This window comes from Lolium perenne, chromosome 4 (genome assembly GCF_019359855.2).
Source record: "Lolium perenne isolate Kyuss_39 chromosome 4, Kyuss_2.0, whole genome shotgun sequence".
Lineage (NCBI taxonomy): Eukaryota > Viridiplantae > Streptophyta > Magnoliopsida > Poales > Poaceae > Lolium > Lolium perenne.
The window spans coordinates 24,946,129-24,970,468 of NC_067247.2; the positions used below are offsets into that span (position 1 = coordinate 24,946,129).

At 42.0% G+C, this 24,340-nt stretch overlaps 2 protein-coding genes across 3 annotated transcripts; both read left to right on the forward strand.

Moving 5' to 3' along the window:
• Positions 1 to 4,638: 4,638 nt before the first annotated feature.
• On the forward strand, positions 4,639 to 9,337 carry LOC127291946 (shaggy-related protein kinase alpha). The gene is made up of 13 exons (XM_051321275.2): positions 4,639 to 4,811; positions 6,096 to 6,234; positions 6,327 to 6,419; positions 6,511 to 6,570; positions 6,684 to 6,956; positions 7,363 to 7,437; positions 7,920 to 7,976; positions 8,074 to 8,214; positions 8,336 to 8,386; positions 8,466 to 8,561; positions 8,644 to 8,727; positions 8,810 to 8,912; positions 9,007 to 9,337. Exons 2-13 carry the CDS (start codon positions 6,121 to 6,123, stop codon positions 9,087 to 9,089), a joined length of 1,230 nt encoding a protein of 409 aa, XP_051177235.1. The 5' UTR covers positions 4,639 to 4,811; positions 6,096 to 6,120; the 3' UTR covers positions 9,090 to 9,337.
• Positions 9,338 to 12,770: 3,433 nt separating this feature from the next.
• LOC127291947 (uncharacterized) lies at positions 12,771 to 19,136 on the forward strand. Of its 2 annotated transcripts, none has more exons than XM_051321277.2 (10): positions 12,771 to 13,039; positions 14,120 to 14,999; positions 15,238 to 15,367; positions 15,462 to 15,919; positions 16,035 to 16,115; positions 16,212 to 16,310; positions 17,389 to 17,547; positions 17,633 to 17,719; positions 17,822 to 17,893; positions 18,512 to 19,136. In XM_051321277.2, exons 2-10 carry the CDS (start codon positions 14,214 to 14,216, stop codon positions 18,821 to 18,823), a joined length of 2,184 nt encoding a protein of 727 aa, XP_051177237.1. In that variant the 5' UTR covers positions 12,771 to 13,039; positions 14,120 to 14,213; the 3' UTR covers positions 18,824 to 19,136. The 2 variants fall into 2 exon arrangements, with proteins under 2 accessions (XP_051177237.1, XP_051177236.1); XM_051321276.2 differs by having other exon boundaries at positions 12,771 to 13,018.
• The last annotated feature ends 5,204 nt before the right edge of the window (positions 19,137 to 24,340 follow it).

Sequence of the window (24,340 nt, forward strand, 5' to 3'; positions counted from 1 at the left end):
AAGAAGGAAACCTTAGAATTAAAAGACCAGAATAGAGATCAAATAAAGCAGTATAGCCAACCATAGTTTTGGCAGAGACCAATGGTAGGTCAAGCCAAAGAATAGGAACCTAACAGATAGCAGTGAAACCCTAGAAATATCCAAGCATATGCAAGCAACCAGTAACCAATGGCAAGTAGCAACAGCTTAAGGAAATGAACAGTAAACTCAGGAAGTGGAAATCCTAACAATACAATAGAAATATTTCCAAAGTATCAAATGCATTAAATCTTGTCCAATAGAAACGATATGTAGTACCTCACTATTATTATGATCCATGGAAAATAAAATAGCAAATAGAGTATAAATATCAAATCAAGAATTTCTAAAAACTAAACCTACCAAACTATAAGCATTGCTTGCTACAACAATTATTGAATGCATCAAATAAAAACTAACAACTCTAGGAATAATTCTAGGAATTGATAGAATAAAAACAAGTAATTAAAACCTTATTGGCACTGTCCAAACTAGCTAGAGGACAACAAACCAATTTAAGAACCAACATACCAAAAAAGGCAAACCCACTAGAATTCAAAATTATAGTCGACTAGCCACCGAATACATCCCATGTGACATATAAATAAAACCAGAGGCGGTAGAGTAGGGTGAGTCAACTAACTGCATGTAGAAGATGTCATTACCACAATCCCTTAGATAACTATAACTATGTGAGCTCGGCCACCCCTAGAGCTTACAACTCACACTTCAGTTTAGACTAGAAACACACACATATAAACTAGAGAGAGATCTATGAGAGAGAGTGAGAGCAAGATCAAGAGCCGTTGGAGAAAGACAAGCAGGGAGGTTCTTCAGCAGCTCATCAAGAATTACGAATAAGAAGTGGTTACCTGCAAAGGTTATAATCTAATCACAAGTACTAGGGTCTAGCTAGGATAGTTTCTCGCATGGAGATGATCTTGTGATTTTTCTTATTTCACTACGCTAGAATTAACTTGTGTTGTGATGGCTCCCAAGTGCAGGAGATCAATTGTAGTAATTTTCAATAAGAAAGGTTGCCGAACCCATGAGGATCTGAAGGTATTGATTAGCAGAAACGACAAGAAAGCAGTAATAGTAAAGTAACGATTTTTGTGTTTTTGGATATATAGTTTGCGATAAACATAAAGTGCATAAAGTAAATAGAAAATAAGTAAATTCTCTCGATGAGATAAAAGCCCGATCCTCTATGCAGCAAGAGGACAAGCTCAAGTGTGTGTGTGATTATATGAGACTAAAGTTCCCGAGGGCGGTATGGATTCACTAGCATCTGAGTTCTAAACAACATGGTAAATATCTTATCAAACTTTATTTAATTAGGTGCGGAGCCTTAGTTAGTTGCAGCCATAGATATGTGCAAATACACCCCTTATGATGAGTCCTAGAGCCATTTTCATGAGCAAGTATAGGAATCATTAAGACATAAATGTCCCATCATAGCCATAAGATTTCGGGTCCCCGACATAAACCCCTCTAATGCAACCCATAGTGTTGGAAGACGGTTTCTGTCATTTCAACCCCTCAAACACTAATGCATTACATCAAAGTGCAGCCCTATGAGCCCTTATAGGTGAAGTAATATGCAGTCAACGTTCGCATAAAACCATCATAAAACAACATAAAAGATAGAAAACTTGACCAAATACTCATTGCACATCATATAGAATCATAGCCAGATCATCCTATGCCCTCAGGAACGTAGGGAACTACTCACAAGTGTCAAACATGATATGGACCAGAGGCATAATGGTTACAACACAATTTGAATATATAATCTCCCCACCAAATAATGACAAAGTACCAATCACGAACATGCAATAGCACTAAAAACAATATTCAGGGTTCAATTCAACACAAACTATGAGGGGGTGACGTAAATCTCGTAGATGGAGATGGTGGTGATGGTGGTGCTAATGGAGATGTTGATGGAGATGCCTCCTCCCAAGCCAAGGAGGAGTGGGGGTGTCGATGGCGTTTATGTCCGCTTCACCAGAGGCATCGTTGCAGCAAGATCTGCCCTCTCCCGGAGTAGGAGAGGACTTTCGCCTCCTCCACCGCCTCAATAAATCTCGAGAAAACTATGGCTTAGATTTTTGGGCGAAACAGAGCTTCGGGTATAAAGGGGGCCCCGAGGCGACGCTCGAGGAGCGAACGAGGTAGGGTGGCACGCTCAAACAGGTAGGGTGCGCCACCTATGCTCGTTCGCACCTCGTGGCCCCTCTCGCGTGGTTCTTTCACTCGCGGCCTTTTTTCGGGTGAAAAACTGATCAGTTATTTTTTCCTCGATTTTTAGCGATCAAGAAAATCCCGAAACAAATAAAATATGAAAAATAGGTTTTCTGACTCCTAGGAATTAAATACCAATGAAGGGGACTTTGTAGGAAAGTCCCAAAAATCATCTAAAAATGCATAAATAACGGTGTATGAATGCAAATAACAATAGAAACTAATCCTATATGTAGCAATAATGATGATGCAAAATGCACGAATCAACTCACCCAAGATCAAAACCTTTGCTTGTTCTCGAGCAAATCAATGAGCTTGTGGTTGATAAAAGAAATACGAGCATTGTATCATCAACTTATGCATATTCAATTGTAAAGAAAGATTTCTGAACCAACAATCATACAAACATGAACTTCATAATAGAAACTCTAGCAATTACCTCTTACCGTTTGAACACGATCAACCATTGCATGTTGGATAACCGAACAATGTTTCACATGTGTCTATAAATTTAGATCACTTCTATGCTTGGCCTTTTACCAGCTTGTTCTTCTTTACTACGCCTTTGCACCGAAGATAAACTCTCATAGAGCATCTAGTTACAAGAAAATGAATTTCTAAATGACAAGAAGAGCGTGAAGTTTGGTATTCATCAAACACTTTTCTTTTTTTCTTTTATATGATCACTTAATAGTCTTGCCCCTTAGTAACCAGTATAAACATTATTTATGGATCTTTCAATCATATCATATGCTTTACATCCATCTTTGTCTTTTACTTTCCTTGGCTAACCGAATCCTCGGGTACCGATCTTTTCATTCACAAACTTCATGTCAAGTGGTGCTTCATTGTCCGTGTCACATTTCAACCCGTTTTCTCGTAAACCGACTGTTTGGTTTTTGCCTCATTTTCCTCATAAACCGGACCAACTGCATTCTTTCTATATGAACCGGGCGCTCTTTCGTTTCGATGTTCTCCTAAATAAAATTTTAATCTAAATATAACTCTTTTTTTCTCATGCAAGCAAGGCGGGTAGATAGATAAGGTTAGGCTATTTTTGGAACTATTTTATTTCTCTTTAAGAAAAGATAAGAAAAAGGAAACATAAAAGAGCGTCGTGACGTGACCCTTCCCCACCTCCCCCACCTGTAGCATCTACACAGGAGTGGAGTGCAGTGGAGATAAGTCCGAGTAGTCGATCCATCCTTCTTGACCTCTCATATTTGCAACCCTACTGCCTGGTCTACTATAGCATCACCGCCATGGAAACAACTAGGTACGTGCTCAAATCAATCTTCGCTTGAACTTTATGTCAATGTTTTGCATGTGTTGGTAGTCGACGAGCTGCTTGTGTGCGTGGGAGGGGTTGTGCGCCTTGTTGCTATCGTAGTCATCGCATGGTTGGCCCGAGCTGATCTAGTTCCCCTACGTGTGGATCTAGCCCTTGGCGGGATCAAGTGGCCGTGGCCGTGGATCTGGTCCTTGGGAGGATCTGGTGCGCGTGTCCGCGGATTTGGCCCTTGGCAGGATCTAGAACCCTGCCCTTGACTTAGCCCTTGGCAAGATCTAGTGTCCCTCTACGTGGATCTATCCCTTGGCAGGATCTGGTCCTATGCCCGCAGGTCTGCATCTTGGTAGGATCTTGTGGCCCCCGTTAGTCTTGCTCTTGGCAGGTTCTAGTGGTCCCACCAGTGGATTGGCCCTTGGCGAGATCTAGTACCCCCACCCGTGGATTTGGATCTCGGCGGGATCTGGTGCCTCCGCCCATGGATCGGGCGTTCATCGGGTTCTGGTGTGCCTCCCCGTGGATATGGCCCTCGGCGAGATCCGTAGTCCCTACCTATGGATTAGCGCTTGACGACAGCTGATGTTGTCGGCGTGTCCTAGGATGGCCATGGGTGGAGGTTGTGAGATGTCCGTCATAGATCTGGCGCTTGATGACTGGCCTATCCATGTCCGAACAACAACAACGTGATATAACACTAATGATGGATCGGCGTAGGCTGGCAAGAAGGCCCAACACTATGTGGCTGACTGCCATCCTGCGTAGCATGGCAAACCTTGATTCGTTGTGGCTGCGGCTTTTCAGCCCGGTTTTCCTTAAAAGAGATGTTGGGTATCCTTTTTCGTCCGTCTTTTCTTATAAACATGACAAGTTCTATTCCATCTATACCAATTGTACACTGCCTAGTTTCAATGTTTTCCCAAAGAAAAGTTTATACACAAATATAGCATATTTTATATGCATCTTTTTGTTGTTGTTTGGGAAGGCTATGTTTTTTCATAACTCTTTTACTTCTGCCTGTATAATAATAATAAGAAAAAGAAAAACGGAAAAGAGCGCGGCGGAATTGTTGTTTTCTCCTATCTCCCCACCGGCCCACGCCGACCAGCACACCGCACCACGCGACGCGACTGCAGTGGAGTGGAGTGGAGTGGACGTCAGTGGAGAGCAGCCGATTCGTCCTCCTCGGCCCCTCTCCGATCCGCCCGCTGCCGCAGCCCTATGGTCCCGTCGACCCGGGCGCCGCCGCCGCAGCAACCCGGTACGCTCTCCGAACCAAGCCTGGATGGAACCGGCGAGCGGCCAGATCCATGGGGGGATCGCTCCCGAGCGCTGGAATTTCGCGTAGGTTCGGCGGGTTTTTCGTGGGGGGGAAGGCGCGATCGCTTCGTCGGAGCAGCATTGGGTTGCTGGGCGGCGGTGTGGTTAGTGAGGGGCGTGTTCTTCAGTGCTCAGGGCTCTGATTTCTCTGCTGTCTTGTCCGTGTTCTCTTCCAGAGCCATGGAATTGCAAGCATTCAATTTTACAGTTTCAACTGTTGCAAATGCATATAGCTCGCGGCTACCAATTCTGAGATTGGATTTTCCCCAGTTCTACATACAGAAACGCCTGTGGGAGCTACTGCTGAAAGTAGTGAGTTAGTACATACATACAGTTAATAATAACCTAATGAGTTACCCTAGGTTATGGTTCTTTTCTATTGATGAGGTATTACTCGGTGGAATTTCTTGATTTGAAAAAAAAGCATACGAAGCAAATGCATCAGCTGCTGTTCTCTTACTAAAAGGAAATTGATGTCCTCGAAATGGGATTATGGGGAATTTATAGTTATTTACCAGTACTCTATTTCTTGCGTGGAGGTGGATCAAGCATGTGACAGCAAAAGACATGATTGATGGGAGCACCCAAATAGTCATTTCTTCTTTACCTGAGAAGGGTAGAATCCTACTAACCAATGTTCTTTGGCTGTGTAATATGGGAACTGGTTCTAATAGTTGATCAATTTTTTTTCTTCTCAACAGTTAGTGTTCATTCAGATTCTTTTCTCTAGAAACATGGATTCCTTTTCTCCTTTGTATCAAGTAACTTTGTTCGTATAGTTGTTATCCAGGATTGTAGCTGTTGTTGTCCACTATTTAGCCCAACATAACTTTTTTTTGCACCTGCACAATTTCAGGTGAAAAGTGTAATTTCTGCTTGGGTTGATTCATGTTATAACCCTGCCATACCAATACGCTACTCTCTTCTTAATTATTTATATTCAGTAGTACCTGCCTCTGCGTTTATCCATTCTGTATGTGGTTTTCTTGGTTCAGGAATTACCTTCTAAGTATCCGTGAATCATTATGCAACCATTCACTCAAGTGTTTATGTTTCACAATAAGAAAACCTTGCTTCTCTTCTGCTTCTAGTTAGTCTGTTCTCCTGGAGGTTTTAGGGCTATTACTGTTCATGTCAGATATACACGCCTCTGATGTTTATTCTTTCCACCGACATACTTGTAATAGCAACTCAAGTTCCTTGCTTTTGCTTCTTTTGGTTTCAGTGTTGTGATTCCAAGTCAGCTACCAATGGCCTCCCTTGGTGTAGCACCGGCATCTGGGCAGAGAGATGCCGGTGTCAGTACTCTCGCAGTGGATAAACTGCCAGCTCAAATGAGTAATATGAAAATAAGAGATGAGAAGGTATGATTTATATTTTATGGTCTTTCTGTTTACATTGTTAGACCGGATTTGCTGGAAATTTACACCTTATCTAACTTGTTCATTTGTTGCAGGAAGTAGAGGCAACAGTCATTAATGGGAATGGAACAGAAACTGGTCATATCATAGTTACAACTATTGGAGGCAAAGATGGCCAAAGGAAGCAGGTAGATGGGGCTTAATTTTCTTTGTTTATTGTTTACTTGACTTAGGTGTATACAGCTTCTGACACTAGCATTCAATTGTTGTGAATGGCAGACCATAAGTTACATGGCCGAGCGAGTTATTGGGCAAGGGTCATTTGGTACTGTGTTCCAGGTATGTTTGCAAATAAGAATCTATTGAGGGCAGTTAAAACTGCTCCTTCTTTTACTTTCCCGCAAAGCACAAAACTTAATCATAAGTGCATGATTTTACTTCTGGCTTGGCAGGCAAAATGTTTGGAGACAAGTGAGACAGTAGCTATCAAGAAGGTCCTTCAGGATAGGAGATACAAGAACCGTGAGATGCAAATGATGCGTCTGCTTGACCATCCAAATGTTGTTTCTTTGAAACATTGCTTCTTCTCAACCACTGAAAAGGATGAACTCTATCTGAATCTGGTGCTTGAGTATGTTCCTGAGACAGTCCACCGCGTCATCAGACACTACAACAAGATGAACCAACGCATGCCACTCATCTATGTGAAGCTACATACTTATCAGGTAACCATTAACTTCAGTGCTAGGTTTTCTTTAGCTTGGTTCGTGGTACTTGCCTTACTGATGCAACTCGAGTGAGCACGTAGTGTTCGCAAGCAAATAACTTAAGCACTAATTTGATTTTTATACAGTTTAGAGTATCAAATTATGGGTCCTACTTTGTATTTTTGGTTTACTTGGTGAACTTCACAAAAATAGTGTGATACTGTCGCATATTGTTGATCTATTCTGACTGTGTAGTTCATATTTTTGCACTTTCTGAATTGTGCTTTTAATATGTCAAACTTCATACATAGTTCAAGTGGACCTGGCTGTACTTTCGTATGAACATATATGATACCCTTATGTAAATATTGGTTCACTAACCCATTTTTATTTCGATGGTTTTCTTATTTATTTACCTTGGCAGATTTGTAGGGCGCTGGCCTATATCCATCGGACTGTTGGTGTGTGTCACAGGGACATAAAGCCACAAAATCTTCTGGTAAATTGAAGACATCATATTCTTTCTTTGAGCTTCTTTTGATTGGTTCCATAGGTTACAAGTTATTTCATTTTCTGCAAAAGATTGCTTGAACATCCTCTTTCATTACCAAATACCAAAGATCAATATCTGGAACGTCAGTGCTGTCCTGTGTTGACTAACCACACACTGCTCTTAACAATACCTACTGTGATTTCATTTCTGGTGTTGTTTGTGGTTCATTTCTTTTGAAAGTTCAGGATCAGGTCCAAAACACAACAACTTTTTCCTTTGTAATTTCAATATTTTATTAAGCACGTGACTCTTAAACTATATCTGGCCCTAGATGTTTGTCTGGTGCTTGTAGTTAACTCCATCTATACACAATCCACAATATAATACCCGTCTCAGGAACCTGGATGTATCTAGGCATTATTTTCAATGTAGTTCATCAGATTACCATGCCTCCCACTATATTTCAAAACTTTGCTTCTTTTTACTAGGTTAACCCACACACTCATCAGCTAAAGATCTGTGATTTTGGGAGTGCAAAAGTTCTGGTATTTATCTTGACCCTTCTTGATACTTGTTGTATTCGAGTCTTCTCGTTATTGTTGTATTTGAGGTTAGTAAATGCTATTTTACACTCCTCTATAGGTGAAAGGCGAACCAAACATATCATACATCTGCTCTAGGTACTATAGGGCACCTGAGCTTATTTTTGGTGCCACTGAGTACACAACAGCAATTGACATCTGGTCTGCTGGATGTGTTCTAGCTGAACTTCTATCAGGACAGGTGAACTTAAAAAATCAGGATTCCTGATTGTTATCTTTCTATTGAAAAAGCCACTGTGAATAGATAATCTTGTTTAAGTAGAAATTGTGAAGCTCACATCTATAACTGGTCTGATTTACAGCCTCTCTTTCCTGGTGAAAGCGCAGTTGATCAGCTCGTTGAAATTATCAAGGTGATTCTACTGCTTGATCTTGCTATCAATTCATACCGTTATAGGTCATTCATGCACAAGTTTGTGATCGTTGTCGCAGGTTCTGGGCACACCTACAAGGGAAGAAATTAAATGTATGAACCCGAACTACACGGAATTCAAGTTTCCCCAAATCAAAGCTCATCCTTGGCATAAGGTATGTCTGTACAGATGGAACTTTGGTGCTTCCTAGGTAATTACTATATGCTGAAATTTTGACAATTTCCACTTAACTCTAGGTGTTCAGCAAGAGAATACCACCTGAAGCAGTGGATCTGGTCTCCAGGCTTCTTCAGTACTCACCACACCTACGGTCCTCAGCTGTGAGCGCCTGCATACTACACACTTTCATGCATTTTGCATGTCTGAAAATTTATCTAATGCTATATTCTGATTTTCATGCAGCTGGATGCTCTGATGCATCCGTTCTTCGATGAGCTCCGTGACCCAAACACTCGCCTCCCCAACGGCCGTTTCCTGCCTCCGCTCTTCAACTTCAAGGCTCACGGTCAGTGCATGCATCTGTTAGTCGTGTTACATAGTCACCGACATCATTGATCAATCACTAAGTTTCTTACCGTTTCATCCTTTGTGTTTGGCAGAGCTGAAGGGGCTTCCAATGGAGGTCGCGACGAAGCTGGTCCCCGAGCACGCGAGGAACCAGTGCCCCTTCCTAGTGCTGTAGAATCTGGCCTACCAGCTTCTTGTGCTGTGCTGTCTGTCATGCTAGCGACTATCTCTTATCGTACCTAGACTAGGCGTCGGGACAACGAGGTCATGTGGTATCCGTGTTATTTGCTTTGGTAAACTATTTGTGTTATGTTGAACTTGAAGTTGACTTGAGAAAATTGTCGGAACGACTGAGAATTGAGAATCGTAGTAACAGAAATGCAGGAATTATATATATTTATGACACTGTTTGCGCCTTGATGATTTCTGCTTTAGATGATGCTTTTATGCCATCATGCTTTGATGAATTCTGCTTTAGATGATGATGATGATGCCATCATGCTTTGATGGATTCTGCTTTAGATAATCTGTAGCACACTGAAATCTTAGGACTTGGTACTAGCCTGATGAATTACGTTCAGGTCCTACAGTTGCGCACTTGCGCATCAACTTAGGGATGAGTTCCGTTCAGAAAAGAGCACGGCCGATTTGGTGCTGGACAATTGCAGAACATGATTGAATAACTTAAGTCATAGTAGTAGTACAACTCAAGTTGATCATACGGCACAAGCCCACAAGCAATAGATAAAATTTGGAACCCAGATTAATTCGCTCCATCGATCTTACTCCTAGTAGCTCAGCTTAAAAAATAACCCCACTCTTAGTTACTCGTCCTCCTCGTCGGTGGCCCAGCCCAGAACGTAGCCCTTGGTGTCGAGGTCACGGCGGATGTTGTCCTGGAACTCGCGGATCTTGTCGACGCCGAACTCGCAATGCTTCATGGAGGCGATGCTCAGCGGGTCGTCCTCGTCCTCGTGGATGATGAGTGGCTTGGGGTTGATTGCGAGGACGCGGCGCACCTTCTCCATGGCAATTAGCTTCTCCACCATCCTCTTGCCCTCGACCACCATGCGCAGCCGCTCCTTCTTGGTCCAACTCCTCGTCTGCTCCTCCACATCAGACATCACCTTCGTCGTCCTTGTCTCCGCCATCTTCAGCTTCGGTTTTTGCCAAAAAAATGTCCTACTCTACCAAAATTTTACTTATCGTGTTAACATTCGATCGTCTAAAACCATGTGTCTGACATGGCCGGATGGCCCGCGCTGGTCGAGATCGTCGATCGGCGTACGTCTTAATTTGCTTGATGAGGCTGTGGCATGCATACGTCGTCGAGCACTGCCACTAGCTGTAGCGTATGGTACTATGGTTCTCCCTCTGCGTGCTCTTGGTCGGCAACCACAACGACTGGTGCATGCATCGGGCATTCGGGCCGTGTTGACGTAAACGTAAGTAGTGCTGGCCGGTGGCCGGTGGCCGGCGGACCTGGGATTACGTCATGCACCACCGTGTCCGTGTGGCGTCGGTATTTAATTAGTTAATCCCTCAGTTTTTATTTAATTTCCGTTCTAACTTTGGTTAAAACCAAACTTTATCAAATTTGACAAAAAAGTATAGGAAAAATACGAAAAGTGTATTTGACACATGAACACCAGTGCTCCTGATTTTTAAAAATCATAAATTAAATATCCACACATAAATAAACATTTTGAAGGTACGGTAGAAATTTTAGAGAAAAATATGTTATATTTTAAGCTATACAAAAAAGACAAATTTCTGACAAATATATACATCTATACGTAGCCACAAATTTGTTTTTTCCCTGTAGCTCAAAATACAATGCAATTTCTACCGAAACTTTGCATAAATATTCAGAACATATGTATGTATTCATGGAATAAATGTGATAATTTTTTGAAACGCAGAAATACAATTTTTTAAATATTTTAAAAACTGAGAGCACTGGTGCTCATGTGCACCAAATTTGCTTCCGGAAAAATATCAACAACCATATGTAATATGAAAATATAGTTTATGAGGATTCTAATACTGCCTCTGTCAAAAAATAAGCGACTCAAACTTTTTGTAGATACAAATGTATTTACACACTAAAAAAGCGTCTAGATACGACAACGTTGAGTCACATATATTTGGACGGAGTTAGTACTATATATTTTGCATTATACGTAGATGTTGATATTTTATCCTTTACGTGAATTCAACCAAATTTAACTTTGACTAAACTCAGAAACAAGCCTATTGTGAGAACCAACCTGAGGTTGGGTGGTTAGGAGGATGGTTGTATCCCCAGCCCACCAGAGTTCAAACCCCAGGTTTGATATCTGTGTGTCTCATAAAAGGCGGAATATTCATTCAGTGGGAGGCGACGTTCCCGTCGACAGCGAGGCGCCTGTGGTGACTTCGTCAATTTCAAGATCCAATCCGCCGGCTCAGTCTTCCGGAGGTGCTCATAGGGGTAGGGTGTGCGTGTGTGCGTTCATAGGGATGAGTGCATGCGCGTGTATGCGAGCGTCTGCGTTTGTACTGTGTTTCTCAAAAAAAAGAAAAAGAAACAAGCCTATTGTGAACGCGTGGCAAGGGGGAGCATAAGGTGAAGTATGAAGCAAATTCCCCATAAACCAAGAGGGGTGCACACTGTTTTCTGTAGGAATGATTTCTTTTCCATGAGAAACAAATGTAATCATTACAATGGTCAATGGAGATACTTTTTCTAATAAGTGAGGAAATCATTTAGTTGCTCGTGGAAGCATTGGACTCAAATGATCGAAACAATTCCCCGTTGCCACGAAAGCAGTATTTTCCATTGATGGAGCCACACTCTTGTAGTTTGAAACAAATTCAAGGTTTCATTTCACCGAAGCATGGCATGAAAACATACCACCGTGAGTTAAATAGCTTTGGAGTTACATGATACTACAATATGTTTCATTTTTTTGGGCACCCAAACCATTAGTTGTTCTTTTATTGCCGAATGGATAGTTTCATCTTTATGTCGATTGGTTCGAGTGGAATTCAACGAGCTTGTTATTCTTGCAGGCCACCACATCCAAGATGATTTGGTTTTCATGTTTTTCAAGAACATAGTTTGTTGCATTTCCTCCGTCCAAAAAATAGTTACTCAATTTTTTCTACGATGGATGTATCTATAACTAAAATATATCTATAAAATTGAGGGACAGAGATTTGGTGCACATGAGCACAACTGATCTCACTTCAAAAAAAATTTAAAAATCATATTTCTAAGCTTCACAAAAATCTGAAAATAAATCATGATGTAGCCGGTATTGTATCCCATAATCGTGTAAATTTTCAACTGAAAATAATGTGTATTTTAGGCTGCACAAAAATAACAAATGCATAGATCTGAGTATAGTGATTCAAATCTACAAAAAGAAAACAGATTTTGTCATTTTTGTATAGGTAAAAAAACAAAACATTTGAAATTGAGATTTTGTAGGTTAGTGGGGTACATCATTAGGTAATTTAAGAAACTTTTTACATAATTTTTTAAAACATATAAATATAATTTTCGATTTTTTTAATACGGTGAGAGCACTGATGCTCATGATCCAATATGACTTTTCGAGCAGCTTGTTTTAGAGACGGAGCGAGGAAAGCGTATACACTTGCACAAGTGAGAGCATAGCATGACTCATAGACAGCTGCCCCATCAACACTACACGAAGGAGAAACCTTGATCTGGTGGTTGATCCGAGTTGGACTAGAATCTCATCAACGGCCAGATAAGGTTCCACGTAGAACCGGCTCCACCATACCGTCTCCGGGACGAGAAAAGACCAGACTACCCCTGTCCGCCCTCCAATCTCGCGCTGGTCCCCTCTCCGTGCTGCCTCTCGCTCTATTCCCCCGCTCACCGGCGCCGCCCCTGCCCCCGCCGACGCCGCCCGCAGCCCGGAGCTCCGGCGCCCCGAACACGCTCTCCCCGCGGAGGTCCGACGCCGCCAGGCGCCCACCCCGCTCCCTCCGCCGCCGCCCTCCCCATCAGTCGAGCCCCGACGCCGTGCGGCCTCCCCGTACCCGCCCTCCCCGTGGAGCTCCGCCGCCGCCGCCGAACTGCGGCTCCAGGTGCCGGTCCTTCGCTCCCCTGTACGTCCGTCTCGTGATTTCTCCAGTCCCTTAATAAACCCTAGGTTTTGGGGGTGGAGGTTGATAGGAGAAGCGGAAGAGATGTGATGCTGCTCTGTTTCTGACCCGTGGAACTTATCTGCTGGACTCGTGAACTTATTTCTGGAATGCGACTGTCCCTGTAGAGGAATCAGTGTTTGGGAGTGAATTTATCTGGGAATAGTGTTTAGCTGATCGATCGATCTGTTTTCGTGTTAAGCAGAGCGATTGTTTTGGTTCTCTTGTCTTGCTGGAAGTTTCTGCTGTGGCTTAGTGAATTTGTCGATTCGGAGTTTGTTAGAAACGGAGAATCATGGGCTTGTTATTGGGGATGATGTGCTCGAGCTCCGTGGCATTAGGCAAGCAACTTAGCAAGCAAAATTTGGTTTAAGAATGATATTTTTATCGTTGCCTATCAAGATGAGTGCTACACTTCAGTATTTGGGATCATATTTCTCTGGTTGCTTTTTTGCCTCCCGTAGAGGGTTAAATTTCCTTTGCAAGAAATCTTCATTGTATACTTGAGATGTCCTGGTTGGATGGATTATGAAACTCGATGTATGTTAGTCTATACAAATAACTAAGCGTGCAAGTGCCAGCATCTTTTTGAGCTATGTGCCTTTCTGGTCACAGCTGCTTTTGGGTTTTCTTTGCTACTCAATTTAAAGAGAAGCTTACACAAATCCTAAAGAAAATTAGTTACTGTGAGCAGGGGCCAAATAATAAGAAACAGTTGGCTTGTATATAATGTCTAGTTCTGGCTGAAGTTGTTAGTTCACCAGGATCTGATCCCATGATGATTCTGAATCCAATTAGTTTAAGCCCCAAAGGAAAACATTCACTTGTTTTTTTTTTTTCACATGATTAGTCCAGCCCCATGATTTGTTCAATATGGTCTGTTGCTAATTACGAATGCCAACGTAAATCCATGATCAGCATAATCCCGTGTAGCAGTTATAAATAATCTTGAATTCTTGACCCTTTACTTGCTTTGAAGTATGTGAGTGTTAGCATAATCTATTTTCAAATCAATATCTCTGATATGTTGTTCTGTATCTGCAGGTAGGCTTTGACCAAGGGAAGATGGAACTCCTTGCGCGTGAGCTGCTGTGACGCATTGACTAAACTGTGGATCTACTGCGTCTTGAGTGAAATCATGGCTCGAAAAGGAAGTCAAAGTAAAAGTGGTACGAATCACGCTTCACCTAACCGACAAAATACAACTAATGGTGACATACTAAATACACCAGAAAGAGATGCAGTGCACAGCGAAGATCCAAGTTCACATCTTCAAGGTAAACCAGATGGTTCTGGAGGGAACAGTGGCCAGAAAACAAGAACCAACAACAAGAATAACAGAAGCAATGACTCCTCCTTGGGTAAATCTGATGACATAGCTTCATGTAAACAGCAACCAGTGGATACCAGTACTGATACGAAAAATCCAGAAGAACGTGAGCTACCTTTCAACACTACAAAATTAAGAAGAGACAGCAAGAAATCCTCAAGGCGTGGCTTTGGTAAAAAAACATCAGTAGAACAGACTCCATTGCGTATTTTGACAGAACAAGTCAAGGAGAAGACCAGGCAGGTTGCTTCCATGGCTGCATCCTTTTTCAGAGCCTCGATGATGTACGTGATGGAGGAAAGCAAAGTATTGATTGAGAGAAATAGGCCAGCTATCACTGCTTTCATGGCTATGACAGAGAAAGGGCGTACCTATGTCCTTAGCAAAACTGAGTATGTTTATCCTATTGTTCGGGCCTGGATGTTTAGTGCTGGAAAGTTGATGTTGCTCTTATTGACTGTTTGGTTAGACTGCAACATAAGGGGCTTCGATTCTTTGCTACGTCTGGGGACAAACTCTCTTCTTGCTGTGCTTTGGTGCAGCATGTTGTCAATTTTTGCAATGATTGGGATAACGAAAACGGTCATGTTCATGGTATGTCTCAATCATCTTTCTTCCTTTTAGTTGACTAGGTTATCAACATAAGTTTTCACTTGGTCCATATTTATTGGCTGCACTTCCCTCCCATGAGTGTCAACGTAGTTTCAGGATTCTGATCACCAGTTTTTTTTACTGTACTCCCTTGCTTAAAACTTCAAATTTTCAGTGAAAGCAGATGTGCTTAATGTCTTGGTGATGTTTTCATCCTTGCTGTTTTCTCTTCGTGATCTAGGTGATTGCTGCTTCTGTGGCTGCCTTTGTTGGTCTTGGTTTTGCTGTCCTGATTGTTGCTGTGCTTGCGGTGGTGATTTTGTGGTTGTATGGAAGCTTTTGGATAACAAGCACCGTAATAATTGTTGGAGGTCATATTCTACGACTTATTTACTATTCCTCTGATACCAGTCTTATTAGACATTTCGTAGCGTACAAAATTCTCTAACATCGCTTAAATTACAGGTGCTTCCTTTTTGTTGAAGCATGAACGATTTGCTCTCTTTGTGACCTGCCTATATTCAATGTATTGTGCAAGAAGCTACATTGGATGGCTTGGTTTACTTTTGAGCTTGAACTTGTCTTTTTTTTCAAGTGACGTTCTAGTCCAGTTCCTGAAGAAAAATGTGGACAGTGAAAAATTTAATGATTCTTCAAGGAATTCTGAGCAAAATTCAGACAGATCAGGCAACTTCTTTGGCGGATTTCAACAATCATCAAAAGATAGCACCTCACAGTCTGGATATGGCCAATCATCTGATCGCGGCCCAGGTGATCCGTCGACAAGCGGGGCTGAGAAAGAGTTAACCTCTGAAGATGAAGTGGCACGTCTATTGAACTGTACTGATCACTATTCAGCATTTGGATTCCGTCCGTATGAAGTGATAGATGTGTCATTACTCAAGAGAGAATACAAGAAAAAGGTGATGATAAATATAAACTGATTTCACTTGTATGAGTGCTTTTATTTCCTCAAATGATGCATTTTCATACGAATATTCATTCACTCTTTCTTGATTGTGATTATTGATTTTGCAGGCTATGTTAGTCCATCCTGATAAGAACATGGGCAATGATAAAGCTGCTGATGCATTTAAAAAGCTTCAAAACGCATACGAGGTCTGTATCTATTCCTTGTTGAAATAGTCAGGTACCCAATTAAAATGCATCTTTGTAAGAGATCATGTATTCATGAGGTCGCAACTGAACACACAGGTCCTTCTTGATTCTTTGAAAAGGAAGACATATGACGATGAGTTAAGGAGAGAGGAGCTATTAAACTACTTCAGGCGGTTTCAGGGTGCTTCTCAAAAGGTTTCTTAGTTACTCTTTACCAAATGATGTTTCGTGTTTACGCTTTACTTGACTTCCCTTATATCTTCTTTCTTCGAAGTAGTTTTAGGTGTCATTCTTGTAACTGCCTTCAACTGCTTCTAATCTACTGTTAGAGGAAAGGTACCCAGTTTAGCTGGACTGAAGAATTACCCAATTCTGGTCAAGTTTCAGTTAGTTTGACATGTTTTTGAAGTGCATATGACTATATGAGGGTTTGCGTGGAGTAAAACTGAACTGACAGAAGTCACTTGACTACTTACCATCTGAATCGGGCTTTGCCCGAGTTGAGGTTACTGGATTTGCAATATTGCAGTGTGTTCTTTTTATTAAAAAAAAATCGGTCTCAATTATTTTAGGAATCTATTTGAATTTTAAAAGCCTGCCTCAGGAATTGTTTTAGCTATAGTTAGTGAAAGTTGATTTGACCAAGGGATTTGTATGGAATTTACTGGTCAGTTTTGTTAAGTTAAATATTTTTGTGGGCACACCATGTGTTGGAAGAACATCATATTGAGCTGTCCTCAAGCACTGATATATACATGGTTGCTGATGGTTTGAATGGTGAGACTGGCTCAATTGTTTTGTACACCAAGTTTCCTTGATTATTTGGATGCAAAAAAGCTGGATTATGGTTTTGCTGCTATATTTTTTGATGTGAAAGCGACTTTATACAGTAGACAGTTTGAATTGTTGGAAATAAAAATAAAATCATGTCATAGATGAATGCATGATAGCTTCATGTGTTTTCAGTGCAGCCATTTGTTCTCACTATGAATATTAAGGAATGTAAAAAAATATTCTTGAAATTTTTCCATCAATGCTTTATGTTAGTTTAGTGTTTGGGAAATGTTTATTTTGGTTTAACAAATAACAACCCATTCCGTCAAGATGGTCTTAGATAAAAATAGAAAACAACAATATATATAGTATCTAAATATTAATGCAGGTTCATAGTCTTCACAGTTTACTATAAATTTATCCTCCTTACAAAGTATCAAATATGATGTAATCATCCGATAGGTGTGATTTCTTTGCTGTTTTATTTTAATTTTACTAGAAAGGAGGACATGGTACGTTCTATCAAGGGTTTAGCCCTTCTGAAGGTGTTGATGAAGGACCTTCTGGTCTATCAAGAAGAATAGCCTGCAAGAAATGCGGTGATTTCCATCTGTGGATTTATACAGGAAGACCCAAGTTGCAGGGCAGATGGTGTCAGGTATTTTCTTTTGTTATATGCTTGTGGTTGCTTTTCAGGTATTAATGAATGTTCTCTAAAAGTTATTTTATTTTCTATGTCACAGGATTGCAAAGAGTTTCATCAAGCTAAAGATGGCGATGGATGGGTTGAACAGTCATTTCAACCTGTTCTGTTTGGGATGCTGCACAAGGTAATGCCAGATTATTGAAACCCATAATGTGAACACTCACAAATACTTTATCCATCACAAATGTGTTTTGACTGACGTGTTATGGTATGTACTGTTATGCAGCCCGATTCGCCTCATGCATTTGTCTGTGCTGAAAGCAACATTTTCGATGTCACCGAGTGGTTCAGCTGTCAGGTGATTCAGATCTTTGATACAAATTTTTAGATATTTCTATGAATTCTTTCTGTGCTGTAGATTGACTGCTCATAAATATGTTCTCTGGTCAGTATATATTCATGACTACTGTACATCATGCCTAAACGTTTACCTATTTCAAGCACTGAAATCCACTGCTAGGTCATGACAACTATTACTCTGTGAGCAAGGACTTCGTGCTAGCTATTGTCTTAATTTCAGTAAGGAGACCAGTTGCCAATGTTAGTTTGAAATTTAGCCTAGGGCCTGGGTGGACTGTCTCCAGTTTTCTTGTACTCCCTCCGTCACATAATATAAGATGTTATTTTACCCAATATGTGAGCATATTGGTTGTAATAACATCTTATATTATGGGACGGAGGGAGTATTATTTATGAAGTTAAAAAACAATATGCCATGAACAGGAAAATAGTAGACTGATTAAGTGAGTATAGTTAAAGATATAGAGAATTTGCATCATATCTGAAATCTAAGGTATCCTTTGGAGTAATACACACACCCATGTGTAGATGTAATTTCGCACCCCACTTAGTGAGTAGATGGAGAAGTAAACAACTTTCTGAACTGACATATCCAAATTTTTGTTTTCTTCTCCAGGGAATGAGATGCCCAGCGAACACCCACAAGCCGAGCTTCCATGTTAACGCGAGCTTGGCAAAGCAAGGTAGTGGCAAAGGGAGCACCTCAGGTCCGAGGGGTGGAGGGTTCCCAAACGGCGCAAACATGGATGGAGTGATCGATGAGGAGTTCTTTGAGTGGCTGCAGAATGCTATGCAGTCTGGTGCGTTTGAAAATTCCGGTGACCCTCCATCTCCGGGCAGTGGAAATAATGCAAAGAGTAGTAGTGGTGGTGGTGGTGGTGGCGGTAACAGTAACAAGAAAAAGAGGAAGGGAAAGAAGCAATGGTAACTGAAGGAGGTTAATGATGGTCACTATTCTGGACAGGGAGAAGATAAATAAACGATTTTGAGTATATCCACGCAAGACAACGGCCAACATGGTTTTTCCTGGATGCAGACTGGCTAGCTAGGTTTGGTAAGAGAGTGTGAACCATCCTGATTCAACTGGGTAAGATTTCAAAATTTCGAGAATCGAAATTCAGACAAAAAAGAGCATGTATGTGTTGGGAATGCTGGTGGATATGTGACTTTCTTACCAACTTGTTGAAGCCCAAAAAGGCTATCCTAAGTGCAAGAAATATATCATTATCTGCAAACTTCTATTTTTCTGAGTACAAATTTGCCAAAAAGAGAGGAGTTTGCTCAAAATAGTGCTGGAAGCTTTCGTTTGCTGTAGTTCTCATTGTTTTCTTACTGGACGCTGCATCGCATTGGTAAATATTTTTCATCACTCATTAGGCACATTCCACACGCACACATTAGTTGGGGACGAGTTGGAGGAGGACCAACCGTGACGGCAACAATGACTTGTCTTGTATAATAACACAAACTTTAAAATCTTAGTCACGTTTGTGGTGGACCCGTTAGGCGCTCCTGCGTCTGGATCAACTGGAGGACCCAGCCTACGCCCTCAACTGCCCGCTACGAGACACGTATGATCATCTAGAGTGGGAACTGCAGCGCTGCTCCGGGTTCCGTGGTGACGACGAGATCAACTATGACATTGCCCCGACCGAGGTCGTGAAGATGGAGAAGGAGGAGCCGCCGACCGTCGAGAGGGAGCTGTTCAGTGGTGACTGGTGAGAACATCCCGGGGAAGAATGTCTAGGGCGACACCGATGACTATCTTGGCTTCCTCGCATGAGAGGCAAAGAAGGCCAAGGCCATGAAGATGGAGGACCAACCCCCCATCATGCAACCCGTGCTGGAGGAAGAGGAGAGCCACATAAGGTCACCGAGTTGGTGGGCCTTGCCCTGCAGCTGCATTTGTCGTCGCTAGCGCGGGGTTCCTGCCACTCTATCGGGGAAGCCACACCGCTGGGCTGCACATGCACTGATCCTCCTCGGCCTCGCTTGCATCGCCATGGACCCGTACATCATCAAGCCATTGGCCTGCGCCTGAGCAGGCCCCTTCCAGGTACCATGGGACCGGCGGCCCATGCCTGCACTAGCCCCTCCAGCGTCGGTGGAAGCAGCAACTCCGCTACGACCTGCCCCATGCCGATGCTCGCCGACATTGGATCAGATGAAATCATAATCACCTTGTAGGCCCTAAAGTACAAGCAGTGTTTACTTACTTAAGGCGAAGCTAATCCATTCATCTCGATGACAATATGTTCAAAATGTATTTTTACCGAGAAGGTATATGGTTTTACGGTTTTAAGCTATTGTATTTGCGTTTTCATAGCTTTTCTCTTTGAATTTTTCCGCATGGTTGCTTTTTGTTTGATAAAGGCGGTGGTAGTTGTTTTGAAGGATAACTAATCAAGGGGCAACTTGGGTATGCTTTAACTTTAGATAGGATCTATGCAATCAATTTCTCTGAAAAAAGTAGGTTTAAATATTTGATTTTTTTACAACAAACAGCAGCACGATACATGCAACCCCTAAAAGTTGCAACTTTAAATTCTACCTATGCTGAAGAAGCTAAAACTGAAGCTATAGCGTGCGAGGATGGTGTGTTGTTGGCCATGCAATGGAGTGATAAGCCGGTGATGCTTGAGCTAGATTGCAAAGTTCTCATCGATACTATAAATGAGAAAACTCGAGACCGGTCACCATTAGCTCATCTGATAACAAATGTTAGAGAATTGTGTAAGGGTAATAGAACTATTATTATTGCACCACTATGGTTTCGTCACTGCCGTCTTCGTTTGTGGAGGAGGGAGGGGTGGATGCTCGATTGACAGAGTCTATCCCTCCCCCCACTATAGGCGCGGCAGCAGGTTCGGGTACTACGTCACCTCCACCGACCCGGCTGCGCCTTCTTCACCGACCCCAGCTACATCTCCTTCACCGACCCCAACGTCGTCTCCTTCACTGTTTCCGGCCACGACTCCTTCACCGACGCCGACTACTACACCTTCGGTGCTCCTGGGGACTGAGGTTGTGGTATCACCACCCTCTACGCCTCCACCGAGGGCATCGGCGACGTGGGGTGGCGACTCTTCTGCACGCCGGAGTGGGCGATTCGGACTCACAACGGATGGGGGGTCTGCCACGGATGAGGACACCATGAAGAAGGCGATGCGTCGTAAAGCGATACAAAACTTGGACTCTTCTGGTATGCACAATTCATCTAAGTCTTTTCTTTCTTTTTCGTCTCCGGTTATATCCTCTAAGCTCAATAGTTTAGGCATTAAACTGGGTAGTAATGAAAAAGAAGTTTCTGTTTCGACTAGGGTCTTGAGGCATATGAAATTTGATCGTACTACGGTTATTCCTAAAGTTTCGACCGTGTTGGACTCCACCTATTTGGATGAGGATGAAACGATTGCCACATCAGATGGTCAGCTTCTTTCTCATCTTGTGGGTGAGGTGTCGGAGGTGGGTTTGGATGAGGAAGACCTCTACTCTTTATATGAGTTAAAGGCATCTCGCCGGAAATCCAAATCTTCCTCTAAAGCCGCGGAAACGGTATTTTTTTTCCAAATCCCCCATTGTTTCCCAATGAATGGCATGTTTGCGAATAGCAGAGGTCTTGGTGAATTGGTTAAACATTTGCATTTTGTTGATTGCATTAGGGATCATAATTTGGACTTTTTGGCTATTTCTGAGACGGGTAGACGGGATTTCTCGCAAAGTCTACTTAACCGTATATCCCGTGATATTGACTTTACGTGGATATCTAGTCCACCCCATGGTAGATCCGGGGGTATCCTGCTCGGTGTCAGATCAGACACGATGGAGGTGTTAGCTCATTCAATGGGGGAATTCCACATTAGAAATCGAGCTCACAACTTCATTTGGAGTCTTATCACCGTGTACGGGGCTGCCCAGGAGGATTCCAAGGCTGCCTTCCTTCGTGAATTGGTTAATCTTGCAAAAGATAACCCACATCCTATGCTCATAGGGGGGATTTTAATTTGTTGAGATTTCCATTCGGGAAGAGTAGAGGCAGGTTTGACAATCACTGGCCCTTTCTATTCAATGCAGTCATTGATAACTTGGATTTAAGAGAGGTGTCAATGGTTGGAAGACATTTTACTTGGGCTAATAATCTTCCGGAACCTATATATGAGAAACTAGATCGTGTACTGATGGACACCGACTAGGAATTGAAATTTCCAATGGTAACAGTACGTGCTCTAGAACACATTATAGGTTTTTCGGATCATGCTCCCATACTTTTGACCACTGGAACACCTAGACCACCGTCTACCCGCCGGTTTAAGTTTGAAATTGGATGGCTAGAACGGGATGGTTTTCATGATATGGTTAAAAGAATTTGGGAAAGACCTGTTGCAAATGGCTCCCCGATACAGAGGTGGAATAATAAAATGCATGCATTACGCAAACACCTGTCTGGTTGGGCTCGTCATACAACAGGTTTAGTTAAGAAAGAAAAGCAACGACTTACATCTATCATAGATGACCTCGAGTCTATTGCAGAAGTTTGTCTTTTATCCGCAGAGGAGATTGAGCTAAAAAACCAATCCAATGCGGATATAGAAAAACTTTTGCGAGAAGAGGAGCTTAAAATGGTACCAACGAATATAAATCTCAATTTATTCTTGAAGGAGATTCGAATACAATATACTTCCATTGTGTTACCGACGGCAGGCATAGGAAGAGAATTATTCATTCTCTGGTACGAGAAGAGGGCACGATTGAGGGCCATGATCAGCTGAAGTCGTATATTACAAATTACTATAAAGGTCTGTTCGGCGCACCAGTGGAAGGAAACTTCTCTCTGGATGAGTCTAGAACAGATGATGTTCCCCAAGTTTTCGATGAGGAAAATAACTTTCTTACTGCGCCTTATTCAGAGGACGAAATAAGAAAGGCAGTTTTCCAAATGGAACACAACAAAGCCCCGTGTACTGATGGCTTCGCTGCTGAGTTCTATCAGTCTTTTTGGGATGTCATCAAGTCCGATCTTCTAGATTTGTTTGCTGATCTTCATGCTGGAACAACTAGAGTTGTTTCGCCTAAACTTTGGTGAGATTATTTTACTGCCTAAGGTTAATGAAGCCGAAAGGATTCAACAATATCGACCTATCTGTCTCCTTAATGTTAGCTTTAAAATTTTCACTAAGGTTGCCACAATTAGGCTGAAAACGGTGGTTGACCATGTAGTCCGACCTTCACAAACTGCTTTTATGCAAGAGCGTAACATCCTGGATGGGGTGGGTGTCCTCCATGAAACAGCTCACGAACTACATCGAAAGAAGTTGAATGGGGTTTTATTAAAGATTAATTTCGAAAAAGCCTATGATAAGGTGAAGTGGTCTTTCTTGCAACAAACTGTCAGAATGAAAGTTTTTTCTGAAGAGTGGCGCGCTCTAATTCATAGTCTTGTCTCGGGGGTAAGTGTTGCCATTAAAGTCAATGACGATGTTGGTAATTACATTCAAACCAAGAAGGGACTAAGACAAGGTGATCCATTATCAGCAATCCTATTTAACATAGTGGCGGATATGATTGAACGTGCAAAGTCTGAAGGTCAAATTGAAGGAGTTGTTCCCCATCTAGTGGATGGTGGATTTTCCATTCTTCAATATGCCGACGATACAATTCTTTTTATGGAACATGACATCAAAAAAGCTAGAAACCTGAAGTTAATTCTTTCAGCGTTCGAGCAATTATCGGGTCTAAAAATTAATTTCCATAAGAGTGAGTTGTTTTGTTTTGGCGAGGCCCAAGATCATGTTGCTCTGTATGCTGATTTATTTGGTTGCGGACAAGGCCAATTTTCTATCAACTATTTGGGAATCCCGATTCATTATCGGAGACTTACCAATGCGGACTGGAAATATGTGGAGGAAAGATTACAAATTCGATTATGTAGTTGGAAAGGCAAATTACTATCCCTAGGCGGAAGATTAGTTCTTACAGTACTAAACAATATGATATTGTATATGATATCTTTTTCCAGCTACCTAAAAGAGTCTTAAAAAGATTTGATTATTTCTGATCAAGATTCTTCTGGCAAAGGGATAGTGAAAAGCGTAAATACCGTCTGGCTAGATGGAATGTGTTGTGCCGCCTTAAAGAGCATGGCGATCTTGGCATTGAAGACCTCCAGGTTAAGAATAGGGCCCTACTTGGTAAATGGCTGTTCAAGCTACTAACCGAGGATGACATTTGGCAAACACTCCTAAAGAGGAAGTATATTGGCTCGAAGGCGTTATGCCAGGTATATTGGAAACCTGGGGATTCGCATTTCTGGGCTGGTCTTATGGCAACGAAGAGATTCTTCTTTCCATATGGAACTTTATCTATTAGTGATGGGTCGGAGATTCGTTTCTGGGAGGATAAATGGCTAGGTAATGCCACACTTCGAGAACAATATCCGGCATTGTAC

What these genes read in the sequence shown, in the direction of transcription:
- LOC127291947 (XM_051321277.2), top strand. Translation starts at nt 14,214, where the DNA reads ATGGCTCGAAAAGGAAGTCAAAGTAAAAGTGGTACGAATCACGCTTCA. An exon ending in CGAAAACGGTCATGTTCATG is followed by an intron (nt 15,000 to 15,237) that starts GTATGTCTCAAT and finishes TTCGTGATCTAG; the next exon opens with GTGATTGCTGCTTCTGTGGC. An exon ending in TTCAGGGTGCTTCTCAAAAG is followed by an intron (nt 16,311 to 17,388) that starts GTTTCTTAGTTA and finishes TAATTTTACTAG; the next exon opens with AAAGGAGGACATGGTACGTT.
- LOC127291946 (XM_051321275.2), top strand. Translation starts at nt 6,121, where the DNA reads ATGGCCTCCCTTGGTGTAGCACCGGCATCTGGGCAGAGAGATGCCGGT. An exon ending in TAAAGCCACAAAATCTTCTG is followed by an intron (nt 7,438 to 7,919) that starts GTAAATTGAAGA and finishes TCTTTTTACTAG; the next exon opens with GTTAACCCACACACTCATCA. An exon ending in CACACCTACGGTCCTCAGCT is followed by an intron (nt 8,728 to 8,809) that starts GTGAGCGCCTGC and finishes ATTTTCATGCAG; the next exon opens with CTGGATGCTCTGATGCATCC.